The 22669-nt window shown below is 34.0% G+C and overlaps 2 protein-coding genes across 3 annotated transcripts; one reads left to right on the plus strand and one right to left on the minus strand.

Annotated features, from left to right (window-relative positions):
• Positions 1–1086: 1086 nt before the first annotated feature.
• On the plus strand, positions 1087–16693 carry LOC112006930 (ubiquitin-like-specific protease 1D). 2 transcript variants are annotated; one of them, XM_024039252.2, is made up of 14 exons: positions 1087–1626; positions 2028–2079; positions 2504–2598; positions 2872–3134; positions 6281–6326; positions 6620–6726; positions 6823–6855; positions 6961–7056; positions 8533–8635; positions 9132–9229; positions 10644–10766; positions 13942–14056; positions 15963–16070; positions 16170–16693. In XM_024039252.2, exons 1-14 carry the CDS (start codon positions 1276–1278, stop codon positions 16341–16343), a joined length of 1764 nt encoding a protein of 587 aa, XP_023895020.1. In that variant the 5' UTR covers positions 1087–1275; the 3' UTR covers positions 16344–16693. The 2 variants fall into 2 exon arrangements, with proteins under 2 accessions (XP_023895020.1, XP_023895021.1); XM_024039253.2 differs by having other exon boundaries at positions 1090–1626; positions 2875–3134.
• Positions 16694–17339: 646 nt separating this feature from the next.
• Positions 17340–20757, minus strand: LOC112006933 (serine/threonine-protein kinase 54). Its single transcript, XM_024039255.2, has 6 exons — positions 20360–20757; positions 20145–20254; positions 18764–18969; positions 18258–18432; positions 17624–17761; positions 17340–17534 (listed from the first exon to the last, which is right to left on the minus strand). The coding sequence occupies exons 1-6, from the start codon at positions 20703–20705 to the stop codon at positions 17340–17342; spliced, it is 1170 nt and encodes a 389-aa protein (XP_023895023.1). The 5' UTR covers positions 20706–20757.
• Between the last annotated feature and the right edge of the window lie 1912 nt (positions 20758–22669).

A 22669-nucleotide genomic window follows, 5' to 3' on the forward strand; every position in this document is an offset into this window, starting at 1 on the left:
TCATTGTTGGAGTGTGGTGATCCAAGATCGGTTGTTGGCTGCAGTAAAGAAAAAAAATCTAGACATAAATGGTGGTGTGACTCTTTTTGGTCCTTCAACTCAAAATCTACATGGCTTTGTGAGTCTCCTTTAAAGACGATCTCCTAGATTCCCACCCCACCTCCTGCGACAGTGCCACCCCAACTCCTTTTTGTCTTTCTCTCTCTCTCTCTCTCTCCCCCTATGTGTCACTTTGTCTCCTTTTTCATTCACTCTCTCTCCTATTTTGGGGTTTTGTTGTTTTAGTGGATTTGGGTTTAGAATTGGTTGCTTGTGGGTAGTAGAGGATCAAATGGTGGTTGTGATGGTTATGGAATTTGTGGTGTTGAGTGGCTATGATTTAGATTTAGGATTTGAGAAGCTCCATGGTTTTTTTTAAACCATGTTTGTTGTTGATTTTTACAAAACCTAATGTTTTGATCTTTATTTATGTGTTTTTTTTTCCGAAGTTTTTTATTTTTTGGGAGGAGAGAGACATAAAAGGACAACAAAAAGACATATCTATCCTTATTTTTTAACTGTGAAAAGTTAAAGTGAGTTACAAAAACTTGACGGAGGGTATCATAGGTGGATTAAGTGACAACTTTTAAAACATAGGTGGCTTAATCAAAACCGGTCTAACCACATCTAGGTTAAGTCTAATTACCTAAAAAAAAAAAAAAAAGAGATATTTTTTGGACTTGACCCAAACTAGCTCAAAATGGGAACAAAAGGCCCCAAACTAGCACGAACTGAACTGCATAATTATAGACCGCACCAAATGACACGGTGATCAATCAATTTAAGATGAGGTGCGATGAGGGTTTTGGGCAAACCACAATGAACTATGTAAACCCTTATGGAAATTATAAACTATGCTTTATTTATTTATTTTTTATACAAGATACAAATTCTATTATAGTCTAATCTTAATATTATGGGTGAAACTCTCTAAAAAACTTGAATCGAGACTTTTATATTTCACACTCCATAGACACTTATAGCGGAGCATTTTACGCCCCCAAAAACACTCGTATTTGTAGCTTTTTTGAGAGTGCCATTCTCGCCCCTAATTTTGCAGCTTATTTCTCTCATAACACCCCAAAATTATAAAAAGCTGCGTCTCTCATATTCCCAAACTGAGCCTTAAACACTGAGAGACAGAAAGCTCTTAAAATCGAATTTCAAGAAATTTAGAGAGAGAGAGAGAGAGAGAGAGAGAGAGAGAGAAGAGTGTCTGTCAGAGCATTTCCATGCATGGAAGAAGACAGAGCAAAGAAAAAACCTCTAGACCTTGATTGGGAAAAGCTTCTACCCAATTCTAGCCAAACCGACGACGACGACGACGCACCGCCGGAGCTGATCGTGAAGTCGTCCACCACCACCGCCACAATGAGCAGTGGCGACGAGCGGCACGAAGACTTAGAGAAATGGAGCGATCGGATGCTGGAAGAGCATATAGAGAGAAAGCGGCGGACTTGCGAGACCATGGGTCCCAGAATGCCAGACAAAGGGGAGAAGTTACGCCTCACTCTCAAGCGATTCGAGGACGAGAGAGAGCGCAGGAAACTCGCTCGACCCCAAAAACTCAACTCCTCCTATTCCTATGTATGCCCCCTCCCTCAATAAAATTTACTATTTCTCTCAATTTTTTGTTTTTCTCTCAAACTCAATTAGGAATTGCAACAACATAGCAAAATTAAATTCACTTCAATTTTTTTTTTTTTATTAATAATAAAGTAAGAATCTTTCTAAAAAGACTTGCTTTTTAGTAAGTAAAACCACCACTAACTCGTCTTATAGAGCGTTAACTTTTTTATTGGGGGAAAAAGGCACTAACTGCACACTAGAGTGTGCAAATTAGTCCACACAAAAAGTGATGTTCTTTACAATCTAAAAAAAAAAAAAAAAATGAAATTGATTGTTTTGTGTGCTGTCATTTTAGTTAGTGAGTGATTTGAAGTTTTGAACTGTCTGTCAGTGATTACTTGTGTTTTGTGTTTAAGCAGGAAGGTGATGGATGTGAGAAGCCCACACAATCAAGGAGCTCAAGGAGTGTTGGTGAGGTTCTACCTGCTCTGCTCTCATCATGTACCTTTCTTGATTACCAAAAATAGAGCATTCGGTAGGTAAAATATATGTCACTAAGCATAGACACAAGCGGGGTTGGTCGATGAATATTATCTAATGCTCAAGCCGTTATGGAACAGTAGATTTTATAGTGTGTATATATGAACAATGGGGATGGCAATGGAGGCATGACATGTGATGGATGTCAAGGGTTCAGCTGTTAGTTTTATCAAAACTAAAAAAAAAGTCCTGTTACTTTTTTTTTTAGAAGTTTTTAATTGTGCTAATGGTTAATTTTACACTTAGGATATCTCATACTTCAAGTATGAACAATGTGCTAAAACAGGCTGCAGTTCTCTAATTCAAGATATTTGTTTTGAAGACATGTGGTTAACAGATCTAATGTTGTCTGTAGGTGTTTCTAATGGCTTTAGGGAAGAGTCCACATCATCTCAAGCCAATTCAGGGTCCACATTTGCTTCTCGTTTATGTCAAAAGATGGAAGAAAATGTACGGTGCCTTACTATTTTTTTTTTTTTTTTGATAAGTAATGAAAGTTTATTGATAAAAAAGGAAACACCTGTGTATACCTGGGGTGTACTCGGGGAGCAATACAATCAATCTTTCAAATCACAATGCTCATATCTAATAAATTAGGGCAGGGAAGAAGTTTAAGAGAAACATTCTGATCCTGTAAAGTATGAAAAGAGAGAGTTTTGATCTGAAGAATAGCCCTCTAAGTGAACAATATAATTACCTTTCAACTATTTTTAATTTTTAAAGCAGATAAATTGTGGGGAAACTGAAGCATTTAAGGAAGAGTTATCAGTTTTGAGTCGTTGTGACCGCTGGAAAATGACAAGTAAGGAAGAGTTATCACAAAGTAGAAGACATAGAGGTCGATCATCATCAAAACAATGGTCTTCTCAACGTCACAGCAAACTTTCAAAACATGCTCTCTTGAATGCTAATAAGAAACGTAGAGCTTCTCCTACTTATTCTCTTCACCAGAATGGAGAACATTGGTCCAGCAGCTTCACCAAGAAGTAAGCATGTTTCCCTTTTGCTGGGTTTCTCTCTCTCTCTCTCTCTCTCTCTCTCTCTAAATTTGATTAATTTCCACCTTTTTACTAGTACAAGAGCTCATGGAGTTTTTTGCAGATTGAAGGTTGTGTGGCTGCCATTGAGTTTAAAGGTTATGGATGTAACTGAACTCACACACCATATGTGTGTTCCCATTGTATCTGGTTTTGAGATATAGGTACTAATTTCATTATATACATAGGGATGACTAGGTAAGAGTGGTATGGCAGTGTAGGATTAGTAGATTGGAGTATTGAAACGATGGCATATATATTTAGTTATTCAGTTTATGAGTTTGTCAAGGTGGTGTAAAATTGGCCATAGAAGATAGTATTGAAATTCTATTAACTTTTCTTGTGGTTATTAGCATAAGCTTTAATAGGAAACATGAAATATAGCCCATATCTATGGGATGCAAACAACAGAAAAGAAAGGGCAGAAAAGATTGATGCACACACAAAGACCCAGATTTATGTGGTTCCCCAAAACTAGGGCCGTGTACATGGGATCGCTGCAATTTTATTATGATGGCTACATGGAGGAAATTCCAATAAAGAGAATAGGACATCTAAAGTCTACTCAAATATTGGAAATACCCCCAAAATTGCTTGGAAAGAATTTTTCATGGAAAAGCTTTAGTCAATATAACTTGACAATATTTTAATGGATAATTAATGTACATGTATCCTTAATATCTCGTTGTCAGCTGTATTTCATTTTATTTTTGTCTTTCACCGGTTTTCTCCTTGTTCTTTCTTTTTTCTTTTCCTTGTAAAGTCAATGTAGTGCCACTGCTTGTGTACTGGCCATTCCTATTGGCAGTTTTGTGGTTGGAAAGGGTAGGGGCAAGAGGAATTATCTGGGAGTGGATGGTCTAAGAGATATTTTTTGTCCAAAACCAGCGCCCCCCCACCACCACCACCCCCCCCCCCCAAAAAAAAAAAAAAGAGAGAAAAGAATTGTCTATTTTTTCCTGGTGGTCATACCAATCACAACTACCATTCTTTTGTTTTAGATTGAGTGTTTGTTTATTATAATTTTTTAAGTTTCAAATCACAGTTCCTGCCAACAAGGCCTTTGAAGTCTTTGAATATCCTTTTACTTGACTGAATTGACCTATGATGGCATAAATCACAAAACCTACACTCAGGAATAATAAGCCTTATTGGTCACAACATGTTGATATTGGTTGAGTTTGAAGGACCTTCACAGACTAAATCCATCAATAAACCTAGACTCCGGCAACCTTTGTACAAAGCATCATGACGACATCCAGAGGTCACCCTTGGATTCTTAAGTGGAGGGGCCAGGAGCTGCACGTAGGAAATAAATTAGATAGATAAGTTTAGGAATATGATTTTAGGATTCATGATGAAGATAAAGGGTTTTGGGGTTTTAGATTGATAGGATCCAAAGAACTTTTAAGGCAAAAGGGGTTTGAGCTTTAAAATAATTTTCTGGCTGCAACAAAATAAGATGTTGAGTTAGGGGTTTAAGGAGTGAATTCAATGGAAAAAGTGTGTAGAACTAGTTTTTTAGGGTTTATGAGGGTGCAAGAAAGAGGGTTTGGTTTAAATTTAAAACAGGCTGTAAGAGACTGAAACTTGGCAGTTAGGGTCTTTAAACAATATCTGTGAACGGTAATGGTGAATTGAAGAAGAAGAACTAGAAATAAAGGAGAGAGAGAGAGAGAGAAGGAAAGAGAGTAGGTGATGTTCCTCTCAAAATTCTTTATTCTCAGTTATTTTTGTGTTCAGCTAATAAGGAGGCTTGTATTTCTAAGGTATTAAGCTCTCCATTGGGTGATAATGATAGAGTGTGGAGTTTAAGTTTTCATAGGGCCTTCAATGATTGGGAGGTGGCGGCTTCCTACTCCTTTCTTCATTTCACTCCAACCCGAATTCCTAGGGATGGAGGGTGTGATAGACTTTGTTGGGACCTTAATGGCAGTGGGAAGTTTGATACTCGGTCCTTTTATCATAAGGTTCGAAATGCAGCTCCTTCCACTTTCCCTTGGAAAGGAATTTGGAAAGCGAAGGTTCCTAAAAGGGTGGCTTTTTTCACATGGACAGCAGTTCATGGTCAGATTCTTACCTTGGACAACCTTATGTTTCGTGGTCGCCCTTTGGTGAATCGTTGTTGTATGTGCTGTTGTAATGCGGAATCTGTGGATCACTTGTTACTTTTTTGTCCGATAGCTCATTCTTTGTGGATGTATATGCTTCGGCTGTTTGGGATCGATTCGGTCATGCCAGGTTCAGTGGTGGACTTATTATTTTGTTGGTATAATTGGCTTGGGAAGCATAGGTCTGATATTTGGAATTTGGTTCCAGGATGTTTATTGTGGACTATTTGGACCGAACGAAATCAGCGGTCTTTTGAGGATGAGGAGAAAACTGTGGTTCAGTTATTAGAGCTTTGCCATCGGACCCGCTTTGATTAGGCTCGTTGTTGGAGTTTCTTAGATTGTTCTACCCTTATGGATTTTCTTTCGTCTATTAGAATAGATTAGGAGCTGCTTTTGTCTTTTTGTTTCTTTTTCCTTAGTTCACTACCGTGAACTCCTTGTTTTTTCTTGCTTTTTTTTTTTTTTTTAATAATATTCTCTTCTTACTTATAAAAAAAAATACTTTTGCTGTTTCTAGTCTTTTAGACTGGTTCCTATTTCAACAGGACTATGGCATCTAATTTAGAAAATTTGACTAGACATGTGGCTAGAAACTTATGAAAACCACGCATATTGATCCATAACTTTCCTAGCCAAAGCTAACCCCAAAAAGTTGAGCCTATCCAAAAAAAGAAAAAAAAAAGTGGACCCAACACGTGAAATTTTTAAATGTGAGGTATAGTGGAGACAAATTTAAAAAACTTAAGACCACCTATTTTGATACTAAGATAAATTACCAATTGTTTCAAAAGTTAACGTTGATAGAAAATGATGAATTTATCATATAACCATTATTCTAACAAGAACATATTTCTAAACTCTTTTTGCTCTCTGAGTATCATAATTCTTACTAGTCTTATTTTGTGTGCATCATGAATGGCTTGAAAAAAATGAGTTTGTTGTATTTTGTATTCAATTTTGATACTTCTCCTTTTCTGATAGAAAGGATACTTTTCAAGTCCATCCAAATGGTTCGAGGCATAAGAAGGTACACCTTTGTTATTTTTGCATTTTATGTTTATCCGTTTTGTCATCAACCTTGAAACTATTGTCATGGTTCATGATGTTGCTTTCATATATCCTTTTCTTGAAAATTGAAAAGGGCTTTAAAAGAATGGGAACAGAACAGCCGTTTTTGTTTCTTTGGCCTTAAACAAAACTAATATATGTATGTATAAAGAATCCTCATATACAATGTACTATATGATTTATATTTTTTTCAACGTTTTCGGTCCTATGTCTTCTTTTACTGATAAATTAATGGCAAAATTATTGATTCAGGAGCAAACCGTTGTTCTCATAGATGAGGATGAATCTCAAAGTCTAATAGATGAGGATGAATCTGAGAGTCTAGAGATTACAGAGCGAGTGGACAAACTTGCTGAATGGTAAATAAGACTTCCAATATTGGTTGTTACTTTAGCTGCATTAACTTTAGCTAATACTTAATGAGGTCAAATGTAACTTGTTTCCCCTCTTTTCAGCATGAAAGATGCAAAGATCACCTACCCCTCGAGGTACACCGATAACTTTCCTTATAAATGATGCAGATTGTTTTTTCCTTTTACTTCTGTTTATTTAGAATTTGTGCATTATATACTTCATCATGTTTTGTTGGCCAGGGATGATCCAGAATCTATTGAAATTTGTTACGTGGACATAAACTGCCTTGCTCCTGAAGGCTATTTGACATCAACTATTATGAATTTTTACATCCGGTTTGTGTATTTAGATTGTTGCAATAATTGGAAATATACATGAATAATACCTATGGCAGTAGTGTTGCCCTATCTGTCGGTTTCATACCTTGTATTGCACTGTTCCAGCTTCATACTTCAAGTTGTGCTATTGTTCTTCCAGCAAGTCTTGGATGGTTGAATGGGAACTTTTACTTTGTTTATCTTCTTTTATAGCGATTTCCATTTAATGAACTTGATCTTTGACATTTGTTTATAATTTGTATCTCAGTTTTTTAGATATTGTTTGCCTGAAGGTACTCAATGTTTTCTGCAGTGTCTCTTATGCATCTTTTCCTTTTTATTTTTTATTTTTATAATCATTTTCTTTTTGATCTTCTTTTTGCATGGTTGATAATTTAAAAAAAAGGACAAAAATGCGAATGGGTCCTCAGTTTTCTAAATGATGCTTTGGAATGATCTTAGTTGAATTCTGTTGGTCCACTGATGTTGAGTTTTAATTTTGACATGGTGTAATTTCATCAACTAATGAAAATTTGTTTTTTGCTTTTAAAAAAAATTTCAATAATATTATATATACATTTTTTAATATACTAAATAAAATACATTTTTTTGGGGGGGTAATTTAAGCAATACATAGCATGGTTATTTGGCTAGTTTAGAATCTAATAGACGTTAAGTTCAGTCCATTGGGATAAGTTTAGAGGCCTTTCTGTTGGTTTTGAAATCCAATGTTGGACTGGAGGTGGAGATTTATTAAGCCTAGTCCATGAACTCAATTAGTTTTGGAATTCTACATCGGTCAAAATAATAATAAAAATATGCACTAGTTCCTATTAAGAGAGTTTTCCCACATTGATGGGAAAAGTAGTTGTGTATGATAGTTTCTATAAATAGAGTGGCGATATAGTCTCCTTTGCGCCTTTTTTTTCTGGGTTTTTGTTTTTGTTTTTGTGAGTGATAGAGTTGGAAGACTAAGCTTTGTCTAGTGTGTTAATGTGTGAACACTTTTGGGTGTATTGGAGATTCAGTTTACCTTATCTTTATTACAGTTTTGAGTAAGGTTGTTGTAGCTTCTAAAACCTGGATTCTAGTTCTTCTATTATTGTGAGAAACACAAAACAAAAAACACGAACACAAGACACAATTTTTGGTAAATAGGATAGACCATGCAAAGGATTTGATAATGATAATGCCTTTGGCTTAGTAATCTGGAGGCATATATATTTGCACACATGCACACCCAGGCATACACATGTATTAAGTATTAACTAAGTGGAACCACAATATTTACGTTGCCCTTGCTAATTCTCAAGTTTAACCTGCAAGAGTCCTCTTCAGTTGCACTGTCTAACATGCCTTCTTCTTCTTGTTATTCTCTTGTTTTTTCCCTCAATTAGATACACACACACACACACACACACACACACACATATAAAATTTTCTTTTAATTTTCTATATTTTATATTTTAATCACTTGCTGGTTCGTTTTGCTAGATATATTCAGCTACAAGCATCTCCTACAAATAGAGCAATGTGTGATTATCATTTTTTCAACACATATTTTTACAACAAGCTTAAAGAGGCTGTATCATACAAGGTAGTTGTTTCTCTTGGTTTCTTAATTTTCCTTAAGTCAATGTTTCCAGCTGCTAATGCTGTAGTCATTTTTACAGTTGGGGGTTGCAAATGCTGATCTTGGTTGTTACTTGTTAAGCTACTTATTGGCACGGTTTGATTTGTTTTTGATTTGATTATGAATAGTTCATTTTGATAGTGGCTTTGTAAGTTTTGAAACTGCAAACTCAGCTGCATATGGGGACATATGGACACCAGTTCTCTCTCTCTTTTTTTTTTGGTGGGGGGGGGGGTGGGGGTGGTGATTATACATAGTGCGTTTTCTTATCAAAAAAAATTATACATAGTGCATTTATCAGTTCATGTGGGAACAACATTACCGATGCATGTTACCTATAAAAAAAAAAAAACAGTAATGATGTATCTAGATAAGTTTTGATATTTGCATTTGATATTGTGTTGTGTTTTTTTGTTTTGGCCCAATTTATCTCTAACTTGTATTCCCTTGTAATATGTAGGGAAGTGATAAGGATACTTATTTTGTCAAGTTCAGAAGGTGGTGGAAGGGTGTCAATATATTTCAGAAGGCATATGTACTTATTCCGATACATGAAGAGTTAAGTCTTTTTTAATTCATTTGGAGTTCCATATGTGTAAGATGGTAAAAATGGTCAGAGTAACATTTAATGCCTTGACATATTTATTTGGTGTTCAGTCTTTTTTTAGAAAGATCATTTGCCATTCACAAATGAGATTGACTGGAAATTCTTTGGTTCCAGCAAGCATCCTTTTGATTATTGCAATTCCTAAGTTATTGTTACCATGACCAGAATGGTACAGCTTGTGGTCTGTAGCCACCCTGTCTACTTAATCGTTCCCTTTCTTTTTATTCTCTTACTAAAATTTTTTCTTATTAAAAAAAAAAAAAAAAGAAGGTAAAAATTATACAATAGAGACATTTGAGCCGTTATATCTCCCCTTCCCTCTCCCCTTGGGGATAAAACTTACTTATCAAAAAAGTTTGAGCTAAGATCTCACTCCTGGCACTATTATTATTTCTGCTTATTGAAAACTGGTACATTCCATGATCATGCAAGCAAACTACTCTCACCTTCTTATGTTGGGAATGTCAACATGAGGCTCTGCATAATATTTAATTGAGTTTCCTGTCCAACAATCATCCCCTTTCATTGTTGCTTGCTGATCAATATAGACTATATAGTTGGTACCATGCTGTAAAAATGCCTGGGCTTAGATGAAGTCTGCGTTGTTTAACTGAAACGAGGCTGGTCTGATATGCCTGACTTAGGAACCTGGATGAATACCAAAATAAATTGGAACTGAACTAAATATGAGATGTAATGCTCAAGAATGGAGTGTATTACAAACGGGAAATTGTCTTTTATCATCTTAAAATGGTATATCAGCTTAGCCTGTCAGGGGTGAATGCCCCTGGATTACACAGCGACAGAATCTGACAGGTGGGGTTAGTTGTGGGTAGGTTTTCCTGGCTAGAGGCAAGTCCAAAGGGCTCTTCTTTAGAAAGGTTCCCTACATTATAAAAAAATAAAATGGTTTACCAGAATGATTTAGGAACAAGTAGGATGGTGTTGGAGCTTAAGGAATAGAGCAAGGTTTAGAAGAAAGGAAAAGGCAAAAAAGAATTGGTGAAGAGTGCCTGATTGGGGGCACTAGTGCAGTGGGTCCATTAGGATGTTGGGTGCATAGCACATAAAACAAATATTGGTGGCTACTTTCCATGTAGCATGTACAACAACGAAACATTTAGTCTTAAAAATTTGGGTCGGGTATGGACCCTCCACAAACCAGTCTCTTCCCAAAGTCATACGCTTAGTTAGCTCCATAATTGACATGTCTCTTTTCACTACATCTACTAATGTTATTTTCCACATAACATGCGAATGAGAGAAATACAATAATGTGCTATGCTTTTTGCTACTCACCCCATTTCTTGTTTGGCTAAAACCACTGCACATTTTTTGACTTATTTATGTTGTTGATGTATTCAGTCTTCATTGGAGCTTGGTGATTATATGTATCCCAGACAAGGAAGATAACACAGGACCAATTATTCTTCATTTGGATTCATTAAGACTTCACTCAAGCAGATCAATTTTTGAGAACATCAAAAGGTGAGACAAATAAAGACTTAGCTGACCAATTACGGATATCTTATGTCTGATATCCAGTGTACTATGTGTAACTTTGTCTAATTAGGTGCATCTTTTGTCATATGGTTAATGTCATTATTTTTTAGTTTATTTATATATAATTTAAAGACGAAACGTTTGACTTTTTGTTGACCACCGAATAGTTGTGCTTTTTCATTTTTCAATAGGCACCTTTTTGGTCAATAAACACATTTTTATTCAATAAGCACATTTTTAGTTAATAGGCACATTTTTATTCAATAGACATATTTTCAGTCAATAGGTACCTTTTCATTCAATAGACACTTTTTCGGTCAATAGGCACCTTTTGGTATATCCAATATGAAGGGTTATAACATTTCCATAGACTCCTTTTTGGTATATCAAATTTGAAGGGTTATAACCTTTTGATAGGCACCTTTTGGCATATATATTACAACATATCTTATATATACCTACATGCATAACATAAACTAAACTAGAGACGCAACATTCTATCTTTTATTCCTTCCCACAAAAAAGTAATAAATAAAAAACATTGATTCCTTCTGCCTAACTAATAAAACTTTGTGCCATCTCTTTCAATTTCATTATTATTATTATTTTTTTAATTTCATGCATTTTTGCTTACTACTCCAAGTAAAAAATAATGGCTTTTTTCTCCTAAAACTCATTTAGTAGTTATTCTCGTGCATCGCAAGAGTTAGCGACTAGTTAACATTATTGCCATTAGTTTTAGCCTTCACTTAGTAATTTGATTGTATGTTAGTCAGAACAATATATTGTTTGTTAAACACATTTTAATTTAAGATTCATAAAACTATAGTGCAGTGGATTGGTGTTGTATGTGCAAGTTTAGTGGTGAAACTATGTATCATTTACTGATGCATTTTGTAGTGGCAAGAGGTCTGTGGTCTCTTGTCTTTTCTCTTTTTGGAGCCCAATGGGTGATGTCATAATTGGTGATAGTTGTCCTCTTTGGGTGGAAGAGTTGTTTTGGAAAACATAGGAGTTCTCTTATTTGAAATGCTACCCCTTTTGCTTAATGTGGACCATTTGGAAGGAAAGAAATAATTGTACATTTAGTGTATGGAGATATCTAATCTATTAGAGTTGAAATTATTGTTTTGAGATCGTTGTTTGAAAGGTCCCATGTGCTTTGCATCCTGTGTGCATGAGGTTTCCTCTATTCAAATAAAACTTTTTTTGACTTGTTATAAGAAAGCAAGTGATCATCTGTTCTTAAGTTGTTCACTGTTACAGTAATGGCAATGTGCAAGTCCCTTCATGATATAATTGAATCTTTAAATCAGAGATTATAAGTGGAAAAGTTTATAAATGAAGATCACCGAGGTAATAATTCTTGTTTAAGGTAGGCCTTTGGTAACTCTATTGCATTTAGATATATTTTGGGATACCTATTGCATTTAGATTTTGAATTCTACGTTTTGCCAAAATACATTTGCTGAGAAATAGCATTTGGTGTTGTGTTGAAATTCTTACTAAAAAGTTATTATGCTGAACAAAATTGCATTTGGCTATGTCACTGAAGAAGGAATTTTTTTCTCATTAAATAATAATTTATTATTAGCATATTATGCACTTAATAATTTTCTAAATAATTCAACTGTAATAAAATATATGCACAAATAAAAAAAATTTAGTTTATTTTTAATCAGATAATTTTGTACCCAAAAAAAAATTAAAACATATACCAAGTAACTGGTAGGCCATAAAGTCCTCTAAAAAAAATTTTATTATCTTTAATTTCTCTACAGTTTTCCATAATTTCTATAATTTCTCTACTATTTCCAGATCTATGCACAAACAACTTTTCACAGAAATCCATGAATTTGACATATTGTAAAAAAAAAAAAAAAAAGAAGAAGATCATCAGCCCATCATCATCACTGGCACTGTGACCTAATCACCACCCAAAACCGCCTCTACTACCCAAAACCACTATCAACAAATTCCTGAAATCTACCACCACATTGTTTTTATCAACCTTGCTGGCCACTGAAAACCACCATAAAAAAATTCATGAAATCTACCTCCACATCAGTGCCATCAGCCTCACCACCCACCAAAATCACCACCAAAAAATTCATGAAGTCCAACTCTGCATCGCTGTCATCAACCTCGCCAGACTCCTGAATTGTTACAACCCAAAACCATCACTGTGACTGACTACAACCTAAAATCCCCCTAAGACCACTGCCAACCCGAAATTGCATCAGCTGGTCAGTGAGGGATGGGAGCAAAACAAAAGAAAGTTGTAGAGGAAAGAGGAAGCTGAGAAAGAAATGGAGAAAAAAATGATTGTGGTGGGGTCCCATAAATTTTTTTATTGTACAATGAGAATCCTCAGATTTGGGTATTCTCATTTTGGCTTAAAAGAATGAGATATAGAGAATACATTTTTAGAATCTACTGCAAAGTAGATTTAGTAAACAAGTAAAAAAAATTGCAAAATGCATTCTTGGTAGAGTTACCCAACATTAGCTAATATGACATAGTAAGCAAAGTGTACACACACACACGTGTATATGTATACATATATAAAATTTTGTCCTGTATTTTCATCTGGTTACAGTCCCCCCCCCCCCCCCCCTCTCTATCTCTCTCTCTCATTTTTTTTTCTTCTTTTAGCTGAGTATTTTATAGACTAATAGAAGAATAATTTTGAGTTCTTTGGAGTACTCAGTTTTTTTAGTTCGGATCGTGTATTTTGAATTTTTATTTTATATTTTATGTCACATGAGACTCCTTCAAGCAAACTTTTATTTGAGATCTTGGATGTTGGAGTGGGCAACAAACTCATGCTTATGAATTAAATAAGCAACCTTTTTGTGTGAAAACAACTTGTCTGTTTACTATATTAGTTTTATCATGTAGAATTTTTTTTTTACCAGTGTAAGCTATTTTTATAATATTGACATGAGAAAGATTTCCTCAAACCAACTATTCATTGAAATGCCATTGTAATGACAATATTATTTGTTTACTCATGGTTCCATTTTTTAAATGCATTTTTCCTACGTCTAAAATAAATTCAATATCAGATAATATTGATAGGGGAAACATGTTTTTCAATTGCAGTGCCTTCTTAATTGTAATTTTTGAACCTAAGGGATGGTGTAATTGTTTTTTGTAGCTTTATGAAAGCTGAATGGACCTATTTGGCTCCAGAAGTTGCTCCTTTAGATCTTCCAATTGCAGACGGGATATGGGAACATCTCCCTCAAAAAATTGACGATAAAGTAATAGCGGTAAATTTTTTTCCTCAATTACCTGTAATATTTCTTGGACCATCAAGGTCAATTGGGCATATGGCCTATGCAATGGAAGGTAACCCCCTTCCATCACTTAATCCCTCTTCCCTGGTGTAGGTGGGAATTGATCCCAATCCTCGTGTCATGGAAAGGGGTTTCACCATCTAAGTGGCTTAAACCTACCAAAGGTCACCTTTACTCAAGTGGTAATTGATGGTGACAGATTGGGGTTGAGCATAGTTCTTATGTTTTCCATTCTACTATGTGAAGCTGCTTACCTTAAAACATCGAGTGAGACATACTTTTTCTGGTTCCTTTTCTCAATCTAGACAATTTTTGACAGTAGTTGCATTAACAACGTTGAAGCATTATAATGGTCCAATGAATATTTTTTAGCTTCATATTTAGTGTAGCTAATAAGTCAGAATATATGTTAAGAGGGGAAACAATGAAAATAAAATAAACACTGGATGGCTTAATAGGAGTGGCATCTATGTCCAGCCATCTAAGTTCGTGCATTGAAGTTAATTTATTTACAAAGAAAGCAAAGCCTTCAAATTCTGCTTGTTGGTCTTCAGTGAAGAAGTTAGTTATTTTATTTCATTGGTAAATTACAAACGCAGTCGGTGGGTTTTAAAATTACGACCCTCCAAATTTGGGAAGAGGTGCCATTGGAATGTTTTGAAATTCTGCAAGACAATTGGAAGAGCTTCTGTTTTACTATAGAGTTTGTTTCACTAATGACAATATCCATGAAATCTGGGTTATGCAATCTGTTGTGGGGGTTCTAGCTTGTTGGCAAGGCAGGTTTGATCGTCATCGAAATGGTCATATATGGTTCATTGTTCCCCATTGCTTAATGTGGTGTCTTTGGGGGGAGAGAAATGGTAGGTGTTTTGAAGATAATGAGAGATCAACACTAAACCTCAAGCTATTTTTCTTTAGAACTTTATTGGATTGGTTGGTTGCTATGCAAAACCAATCATTCTATTATTTTCTTGATTTCCTTGATTCTTTTAATTTTTGTACTTGAATTGTTGACCCCTTGTACACTCCATGTGTACTAGGGTGTTCTATTTTTGATATCAATAAAACTTATTACTTATCATAAAAAATAATTTTGGTTGGTAGAATGTGAATATGATGTTTTGGAACCTTAGTATGTGCAATAGACCCTATTTTTATTATAACCAAAAAAGAAAAAAAATCTGTTCTTAACTAAAAAGGTCATTGTTTCACAATGAGTACAGCCTTAAAGGTGATGCAATTATTTAGGATTTGACTAATAAGTTTTGCTCAGATTTGAAGGTTATATGTGTGAACGTGAAATTTGTCAGCAGGGTTTAAGCTTGATGATTAGGGACCTTTGTATGTCCACTTTGTCAAAATGGTTGGGGCTTAGGGGCCATACAAGTAGTTGATGGAAAAAAGGAAGGGGGTGGGGGAACTGATTAGAGTGCTAGTCAATAGTCACTTTTGAACCCTAACATTGGACTTGATCAATTGCTATCAATGCAAGTAGGCAGATCAAGATTCAGGGGAATAATGTTTCCTTGAATATTCTCAGATTCCGATTGTCAACAATAAACCAGCTGGCCCCTTTTTGATTGATTCTTATTGAGGATCTGGCGCTGGCATCTTGAATCAATAAACTTGCATGGGAGTTGTTGCTAGGGGAAAGGTTGATTTTGAGGATCATAAACCCTATACTGAATCAGAATATGAGGGGATTCTTTCTCCTGTTTGTCACTTTTTTAAACACTAAGGTCATTCATCTTTGCGATGTTTTCATTCGAAACTGTTGACATGGAGTTTCATTAATGACAGTTTATCTTGGGCTCTTAATCTCTAAATTAATAGAACCTTACCTCTTCTTATGTGTTCTGTTCTTATTTCCCACCAGGTTCCTCAACAGAAGAATGACTCTGACTGTGGTCTCTTTGTTCTTTTATTCATGGAGCGCTTCATTGAGGAGGCCCCTGAAAGGCTGAAAAGGAAAGATCTAGCAATGGTACGTATTGGTTTTCATGAAAATGACTGCCAAAATTGTTTGTTCCTTACTGTTAATTTCATGAAATGTTTTCCTTGGTTTATATGTTTTTGTTCTCAGTTTGGTAGGAAGTGGTTCAAACCTGAGGAGGCCTCTGGTTTGAGAGTAAAAATCCGGAAGATACTCATGCTGGAGTTTAAAAAAGCATGTGACGTTAACTGCGACTCAGAATCTTCTCCTCTTCCTAAGGGTGATGATCCAGCCAATATTGACCACCGGACAGATTCTGACTGAATTTGGTGCAGATGCAACTTAGTACTTTTTCGGGAAATGGACTTGTCATATATGTACAGCTCACATGGCTAATGCAAGTACTTTGCTCCTGACCTTTCATTTAGTCAGTGTATCAATGGTAAATCAGCTGTGTAGAGATTCTTCAAATTAGTTTTGTACAGCTTGAAAACGTAGGCCCAAATATCATTACTGGAAGAGGTGTAAACGCCAAATCGTCTGGGTCACTGAGGTACATCTTGGTCATTAAGTACTGACCAGTTTTGTGGGCTAAAAGCCCATTTAAATTGCTTCACCGGATGTATAGAGGAACTTCAGTGATTTTTGAAAATGGTTAATAATTTTTCATTTCATTTTGCTTTTTTATTTTATTGTTTTGGAGTTCTGCAGGTAGTTTAAGAGTTAAAATCGATTTCACTTGAAGGCAGAAACAATAACAGCTATCGTTGTGTGATTTATGGATTGATACTCGTTAGTTCCACTAGATTGGCTTGCAGCATTAGGTATATTTTTGATTGCCACGCCAAGAGATTTGTAGCCTAGAGACAGATTACTTTCTTCTATCAGGATAATTAGGGTTTGAATGAATCCTCGCTCCTTCATTGTTGTAGCTATCAAATTATCTAATTAAAAAAAAAAAAAAAAACTTTGTCGCAATGAATGTATTTGACTCTTGACAAACACTTGCTGACTGGAATTGGTAGCCACTGGGTAGTCAAGGGGAGTTCTGATGTGGGATCACGGATGCCATCTTTATGCAAAAATTGATCAACAATTAAAAATACCGAGTGTCTGTTCTTCATTGTTATGTGACCTTGTCAAAAGCAAATTGTAATTCATCTCATGCAACATTTTTGTATGTAATGTCTTCGAAACTAAGTTTGAGCTCGTTGACCAAATATAACAAAGAAAATTTAATCAAAGTTTGATTGAAGGTCTTGTAGTCTGTATATGTGCTTGCTTCTTGAGCTGATACGTACAAATACAAATTTAAGATCCTCATCTGCAGAAGAGTAAACAGCCCAGTGGTCCATACAAAGTTTTCATCCCTTTTCCCTTTGAAGTGTCAATGGCTTTTAACATAATTACTACCTCTTCCATCTCTGGTCTATTGTCGGGGTTCGCATCCCAACACTTCCTCATAATTTCTGCTAGAGAGCTTGGGCAACATTTGGGTATCTCAGGTATTATATTCTGCATATGTAAGCACAAAATATGTCAAACTTTATTTGATTTGATGTGCAATAATGTCTGTCACAGATAGGTAGAAGAGAATTATATACCTGATAAACAACAGTTGAAGATCGATCCGATAATATAACATTAGGGTATGGTGCCATATCGCAACAATATATCTCCCACAAGCATATTCCAAAACTGTACACGTCGCATTTTCTATCATATGGTTTACTTTCAAGTACCTGCATATTATATTGACATAATTAGGCTAAGAATGTCTTGGATTTAGGAATTATTGTGGAACATCAAATAAAGAAAAACAAACCACTAATAATCTAAATTCTTATATCAATTAATTTACACAATGTATGGGCAATTATGTCTAATTCAGCTTCCATAGCATCACTTCTTAGCCCCAAAAAAAAGAAAAAAAAAAGTGAAACTTAGGTACAAAAGTATATTAGGTTGTTTAATCAAATTCAAACACCTTATTGCATTAATCAATAAAACATAAATAATGTGAATTAAATTCATTGCAACAAAGTGTTTGACTTCAATCAGAGAATGTAACGCATTTAAAGTACTATATCTAAGTTAAAAAAGAAAAAGTAAGAAAAAAAGAAGAAGAAAAAGCTTCTATAGAATTGCCTAAGTGAAATTTCTACTTGTGAACTTGTGTGTTAGTAAAGACTATTCTAAAAAAGCAAAGCAGAACTGCCAAAGTAACAAACAATATACCTCAGGAGCCATGTAGCCAAGGGTCCCTATTCTAGCAGTCATCTCATTAGGATTTGAAGCCTCAAGACAAGCAACATCAAAGTCAATTATCTTTAGAGTGTGATTTTTGTCAAGAAGCAAGTTTTCTGTCTTTATGTCTCTGTGAACAATCTTCCGAGAATGAAGGTAACTCAACCTATAAAAAAGAAGAAGGTAAAGTACTTAGCTGCTGAAGTGCCACTTCAATGAACTATTAGTCATGGACATTTTGAAAAGCCTAAACCAAAAGAGTAATGCTAGGGACATTTTTTCCCAACTGTTGACATCACCTGCTATGATTAGAACAAAGTTACTTTCACTTGGGTCTATCATTACATCTTTTTTTTTTTAATGCACCAATCATAACCGGTCATGTCAATAATTGTGAGAAAAGTTGTCTCTAGACTTATTGAAACCAAAATGTTGTTAAATGCAAGTTGGAACATTGAATGAAAGTAAGGATAGATGTGGGAAGGAATTTGTTTGACCCTCTTGCAAGATCTAACGCGATTCGTACTACAGTTTTGAAAGCCAACTTCCTTTTCCGATTCTTTCTTAGGTAAGATTTTAGAGTACCACAAGGAAGATACTCAGTAATAACACTAGCAGTAGTAGCAGCATCACTTTGCATGTCAATTTGCTGGTTATGTGTATGGATTTTTAAGCCTGATGTGCCCAATGTAGCTCCAAGGCACTGAGAAAAAAAGAAATTGATCTAGAATGTTAGGGCATGCAAATAATAGTAGTGATATATTTTGCTAGAGAAAAAGACTCAATACTCTCTTTTGTCCATGGAAGGCACTTACGCGCAAGAGCATATAAACATTACAATGTACATAGCATGATTACATTGTCAATGCAAGTGTTTACTCGAATCAATAAAGTTCATGCTTGATAATAAGTAATGGACAAAGTTTAGCTACAAAATTGGTTGTAGTCTTAGACTACAACCTTACTCAATATCTTTTTATTAAATGTGAATTTTGACAAATCCACCATTTGATTACATCTTCTTCTTATATCTTTTATACTTCAAAATTTTTAGAAAATTAAAGATCAATAACTATGTCATCAATAAATTGTTTAAATCGCAAGTTTTTGTAGTTTAAAATTGTGCATAAAATATAAACTTATAGATCATATAACAAATATTATTTGATTAACACAAAATTTGACATGTGTATTAAGAGTGTAAATAACATTCTATTTAACGATTAGATTTTAAAAATATGTATTAATTTTTATTTTATTGAGTAAGATTGTAGTTTAAGGTTACAACCAATTTTGTAGACTAAGCTTTGTCTAATTATGAAAATAAAGCAATATTTATCAACATTGATAAAAAAAACAAAGAGTATATATGTTTTTTTTTTTTTTTTTTTTTTTTTTTTTAACTTTTATATATATATATATATGTGTGTGTGTGTGTACGTATGTATATGGGCTGAAAAATCATTCAATATAAAGGAGAGAACAACCACATGCTTCTCCCAATAAATAAGAAGGTTTTTTTTTTTCTTAAATAATTATTAAGAGCTGATTTTAAGGAGTCCACGTTGTCAATGAATTCATATATAATAGTTGACCTGTATTGATTAGGGTGATTATGGAAGGCTTTTCTCATAATACAAATAATGAACTTTTTTTTTTTTTTTTTTGAGAAACACAAATAATGAACTTGGAAATATAGAAAAGTATCAAGTAATTATATACAACTAGCTAGGCTAAGATTGATGTCACTATTCATAAATTAAACTCTAATATCTATCTACATGTTCACACATGAAAATCAACTAAACAATATAAATTTTTGCAAAGAATTTATCTATCTACATCAAAGAGAGTGCAAATTCATAGCATTATACGCACCTTAGCAATATTAGGATGATCAAGCTTAGGCCAAATAGAAACCTCCCGTGTAAAAGCAATCCTAAGTGAAGCTATATCACCTTTTGCTCTTTGTTCTTCCAGGACTTTAACTAATAAGAATTTACAAAAATTAAGAAAAATAAAAACAAGGAATCTGAATCGAAAAAGTTATGTAAACACATATAGAGATAAGAAAGCATAGAAATTGTAATTACCAGCAACGTCTTGGCCATCATAGATGCCTCTATGAACAGTACCAAAGGCACCAGGAGCAATAACTTGTTTTATGATAAGCTTAGAGGGATCGATTTCCCAGTCTTGTTTTTCTGTAAATCTCACTTTCTTCTTTTCATTATCCTCAAGGTTCTGCTGCTTCTGCATGCCTTTATCGCCAAGGTCCTGCTGCTTCTGCTTGCCTTTATCGCCAAGGTTCTGCTGCTTCTGCATGCCTTTATCGTCAAGTTTCTGCTTCTGCATGCTCCGTAGGCTTAGATTCCTTTGAAGCTGCTCGTCTATTCTCTCAATTTCCTCCCTCACAAATCCCTTACTCCTTTCTTTCATAACTTCTTCAATATGTTTTCAATATATACTATTTCTGTTTTCAATATATACTACTACAATTATACGAATCCTAGAACACTTTTTTTTGATAAACTAGGATAAACACAAAAAAAGGGTAATTAGTAGTTTTGTTGATATGAACTTTTAGTAGTTTTGTTGATATGAACTTCTTTTTTAGGATTTGTTTGAGTAATTAGTAGTTTTGTTGATATAAACTTCTTTTTTAGAATTTGTGTGATCAGCTTTTTAGGGATTCCCTTTTTTATTTATTATTTTATTTATTTATCCGTTAAGTGTTATTTTTATTCCTGATACATATATCTTTATTAATAGTTCTTATTATCTTATAACTCCTATATTGATTAGAAGTCTAAATTCATTACAATTTTTATGTCAATAAATTTCTTCCAACTTTATATATTTTCTATTTTTTTTCGGTGTAGTCACACTCACCATCCCCAATTTTTTTATTTTTTTATTTTTATTTTTTTTTAAGTATTATGTGTTAATCTTCTTTGTTTTTTTTTTGTTTTTTTTTTTTGGTCCCAGTGGGTTTAATTATTTGGCCTCGGGTGGTTTTATAAGATATATTTAGTAAGAAGAGATATAAATGGTGTACTGAAACATAGAGAATGATGCTTCATACTCTTACATTTATGGTGGGGACTACTCATTAAATTCATTGTGAGATCTACCATAAATGTGAAAGAAGAAAGCACCATTTCTCTATATACCAGGAGTACCTACGAATTTTCCGACATTTACATGGTTTTTAATTTTCCTCATTATATCTTTAACTTAATTTTTTTTTAAATCTGAGATAGAATTTTATTCTAACATAAGCTAAGTGTATGTGTGTAAAGTTTCCTCTAGCATATTTGAACCCAACACTTGACTCTACATTCTCACAAATATTTAAACTTGTGGAATGATTATCACACAAAGGGTGCATGGTGATATTAATTTTTATTTTATAAGAAATACGGTAATTTTATTAACAAAAAGATATATCTTTAACTTCTGGTAGGAGTCCCATGTGATTTCCCCCCCTTATTAACTCAATAATTGCTCACATGATCATTCCTTCTTCCTTCACTATATCTCTTTCTGTACGTGGGCAAACACATAATCCTAAAATAGTTCAGTGTTAAAAATCATTGTGGTTTTGCTTTCTTTTTAGTTATGCTTATGTTGAATCTTTATTCGATGGTTTGGTTAAAATTAGGTGGAAGCTTCGAAGGTCTTTTAAGATTTGAGCAATAAAATATTTAAAATACTAACTAGAAAAAAAAAGAAAATTTTATGTACAAGAAGTAGTTTATAATATATTGAGCTGATTGATGTGCTAATTTTATGATAGAATAAAATTTAGGTACAATACTTTAGGTGCAGTTCCTTAAGTTCCATTTTTAAGATTCAGCCATGTGATTTTTTAACTAAAAAATACACTTCCATTCTATGAGAAAAAATTCACATGACAGAATCTTAAAAAAGGAACTTAAAGAATAGCACCTAAGTACTGTACCTAAGTTTTACTCTTTATGTTAATACTATTTTAATGCTTAGATTACATACACATCTTATTTTGTTAAATGTTGATATTAATTTGATTTTTTTTTCAAACCAAATGTTAAATGTATATGTAGCTTTGCCTTGAGTAAAAAGCTTTGAACGTCTAAATATTTTAATAAAGAGCAATGACAAAGAAGAAGAAAGATACACTAAGAACATAGTGTACAAATTAAAAGGCATTCAACAAACTCCTAAAGGTAAAAACTACTTCTAATATATTTCTTCATTAATATTATTATTGTTAATAAAAGTGCAATTCATTTACAAAACCCATTCTATTGCAGATCCATTAGATAAAAAATTCAAATGCAAACATTGCATTATATATAACTACAAATGTCATTATAAGATAATTGGTTGACGGTTGTTGTACCAATGCAGTTTATTCCTTT

This window comes from Quercus suber, unplaced genomic scaffold (assembly GCF_002906115.3).
Source record: "Quercus suber isolate HL8 unplaced genomic scaffold, Cork oak 2.0 scaffold_316, whole genome shotgun sequence".
Lineage (NCBI taxonomy): Eukaryota > Viridiplantae > Streptophyta > Magnoliopsida > Fagales > Fagaceae > Quercus > Quercus suber.

Coding starts and splice junctions, on each gene's coding strand:
- LOC112006930 (XM_024039252.2), top strand. CDS start 1,276: ATGGAAGAAGACAGAGCAAAGAAAAAACCTCTAGACCTTGATTGGGAA. Junction 10,767..13,941: donor ATTTTTGAGAACATCAAAAG/GTGAGACAAATA, acceptor TGTTTTTTGTAG/CTTTATGAAAGCTGAATGGA. Junction 14,057..15,962: donor TTGACGATAAAGTAATAGCG/GTAAATTTTTTT, acceptor ATTTCCCACCAG/GTTCCTCAACAGAAGAATGA.
- LOC112006933 (XM_024039255.2), bottom strand. CDS start 20,705: ATGAAAGAAAGGAGTAAGGGATTTGTGAGGGAGGAAATTGAGAGAATA. Junction 20,255..20,359: donor TGATGGCCAAGACGTTGCTG/GTAATTACAATT, acceptor AATTCTTATTAG/TTAAAGTCCTGGAAGAACAA. Junction 17,535..17,623: donor CTTCAACTGTTGTTTATCAG/GTATATAATTCT, acceptor TTACATATGCAG/AATATAATACCTGAGATACC.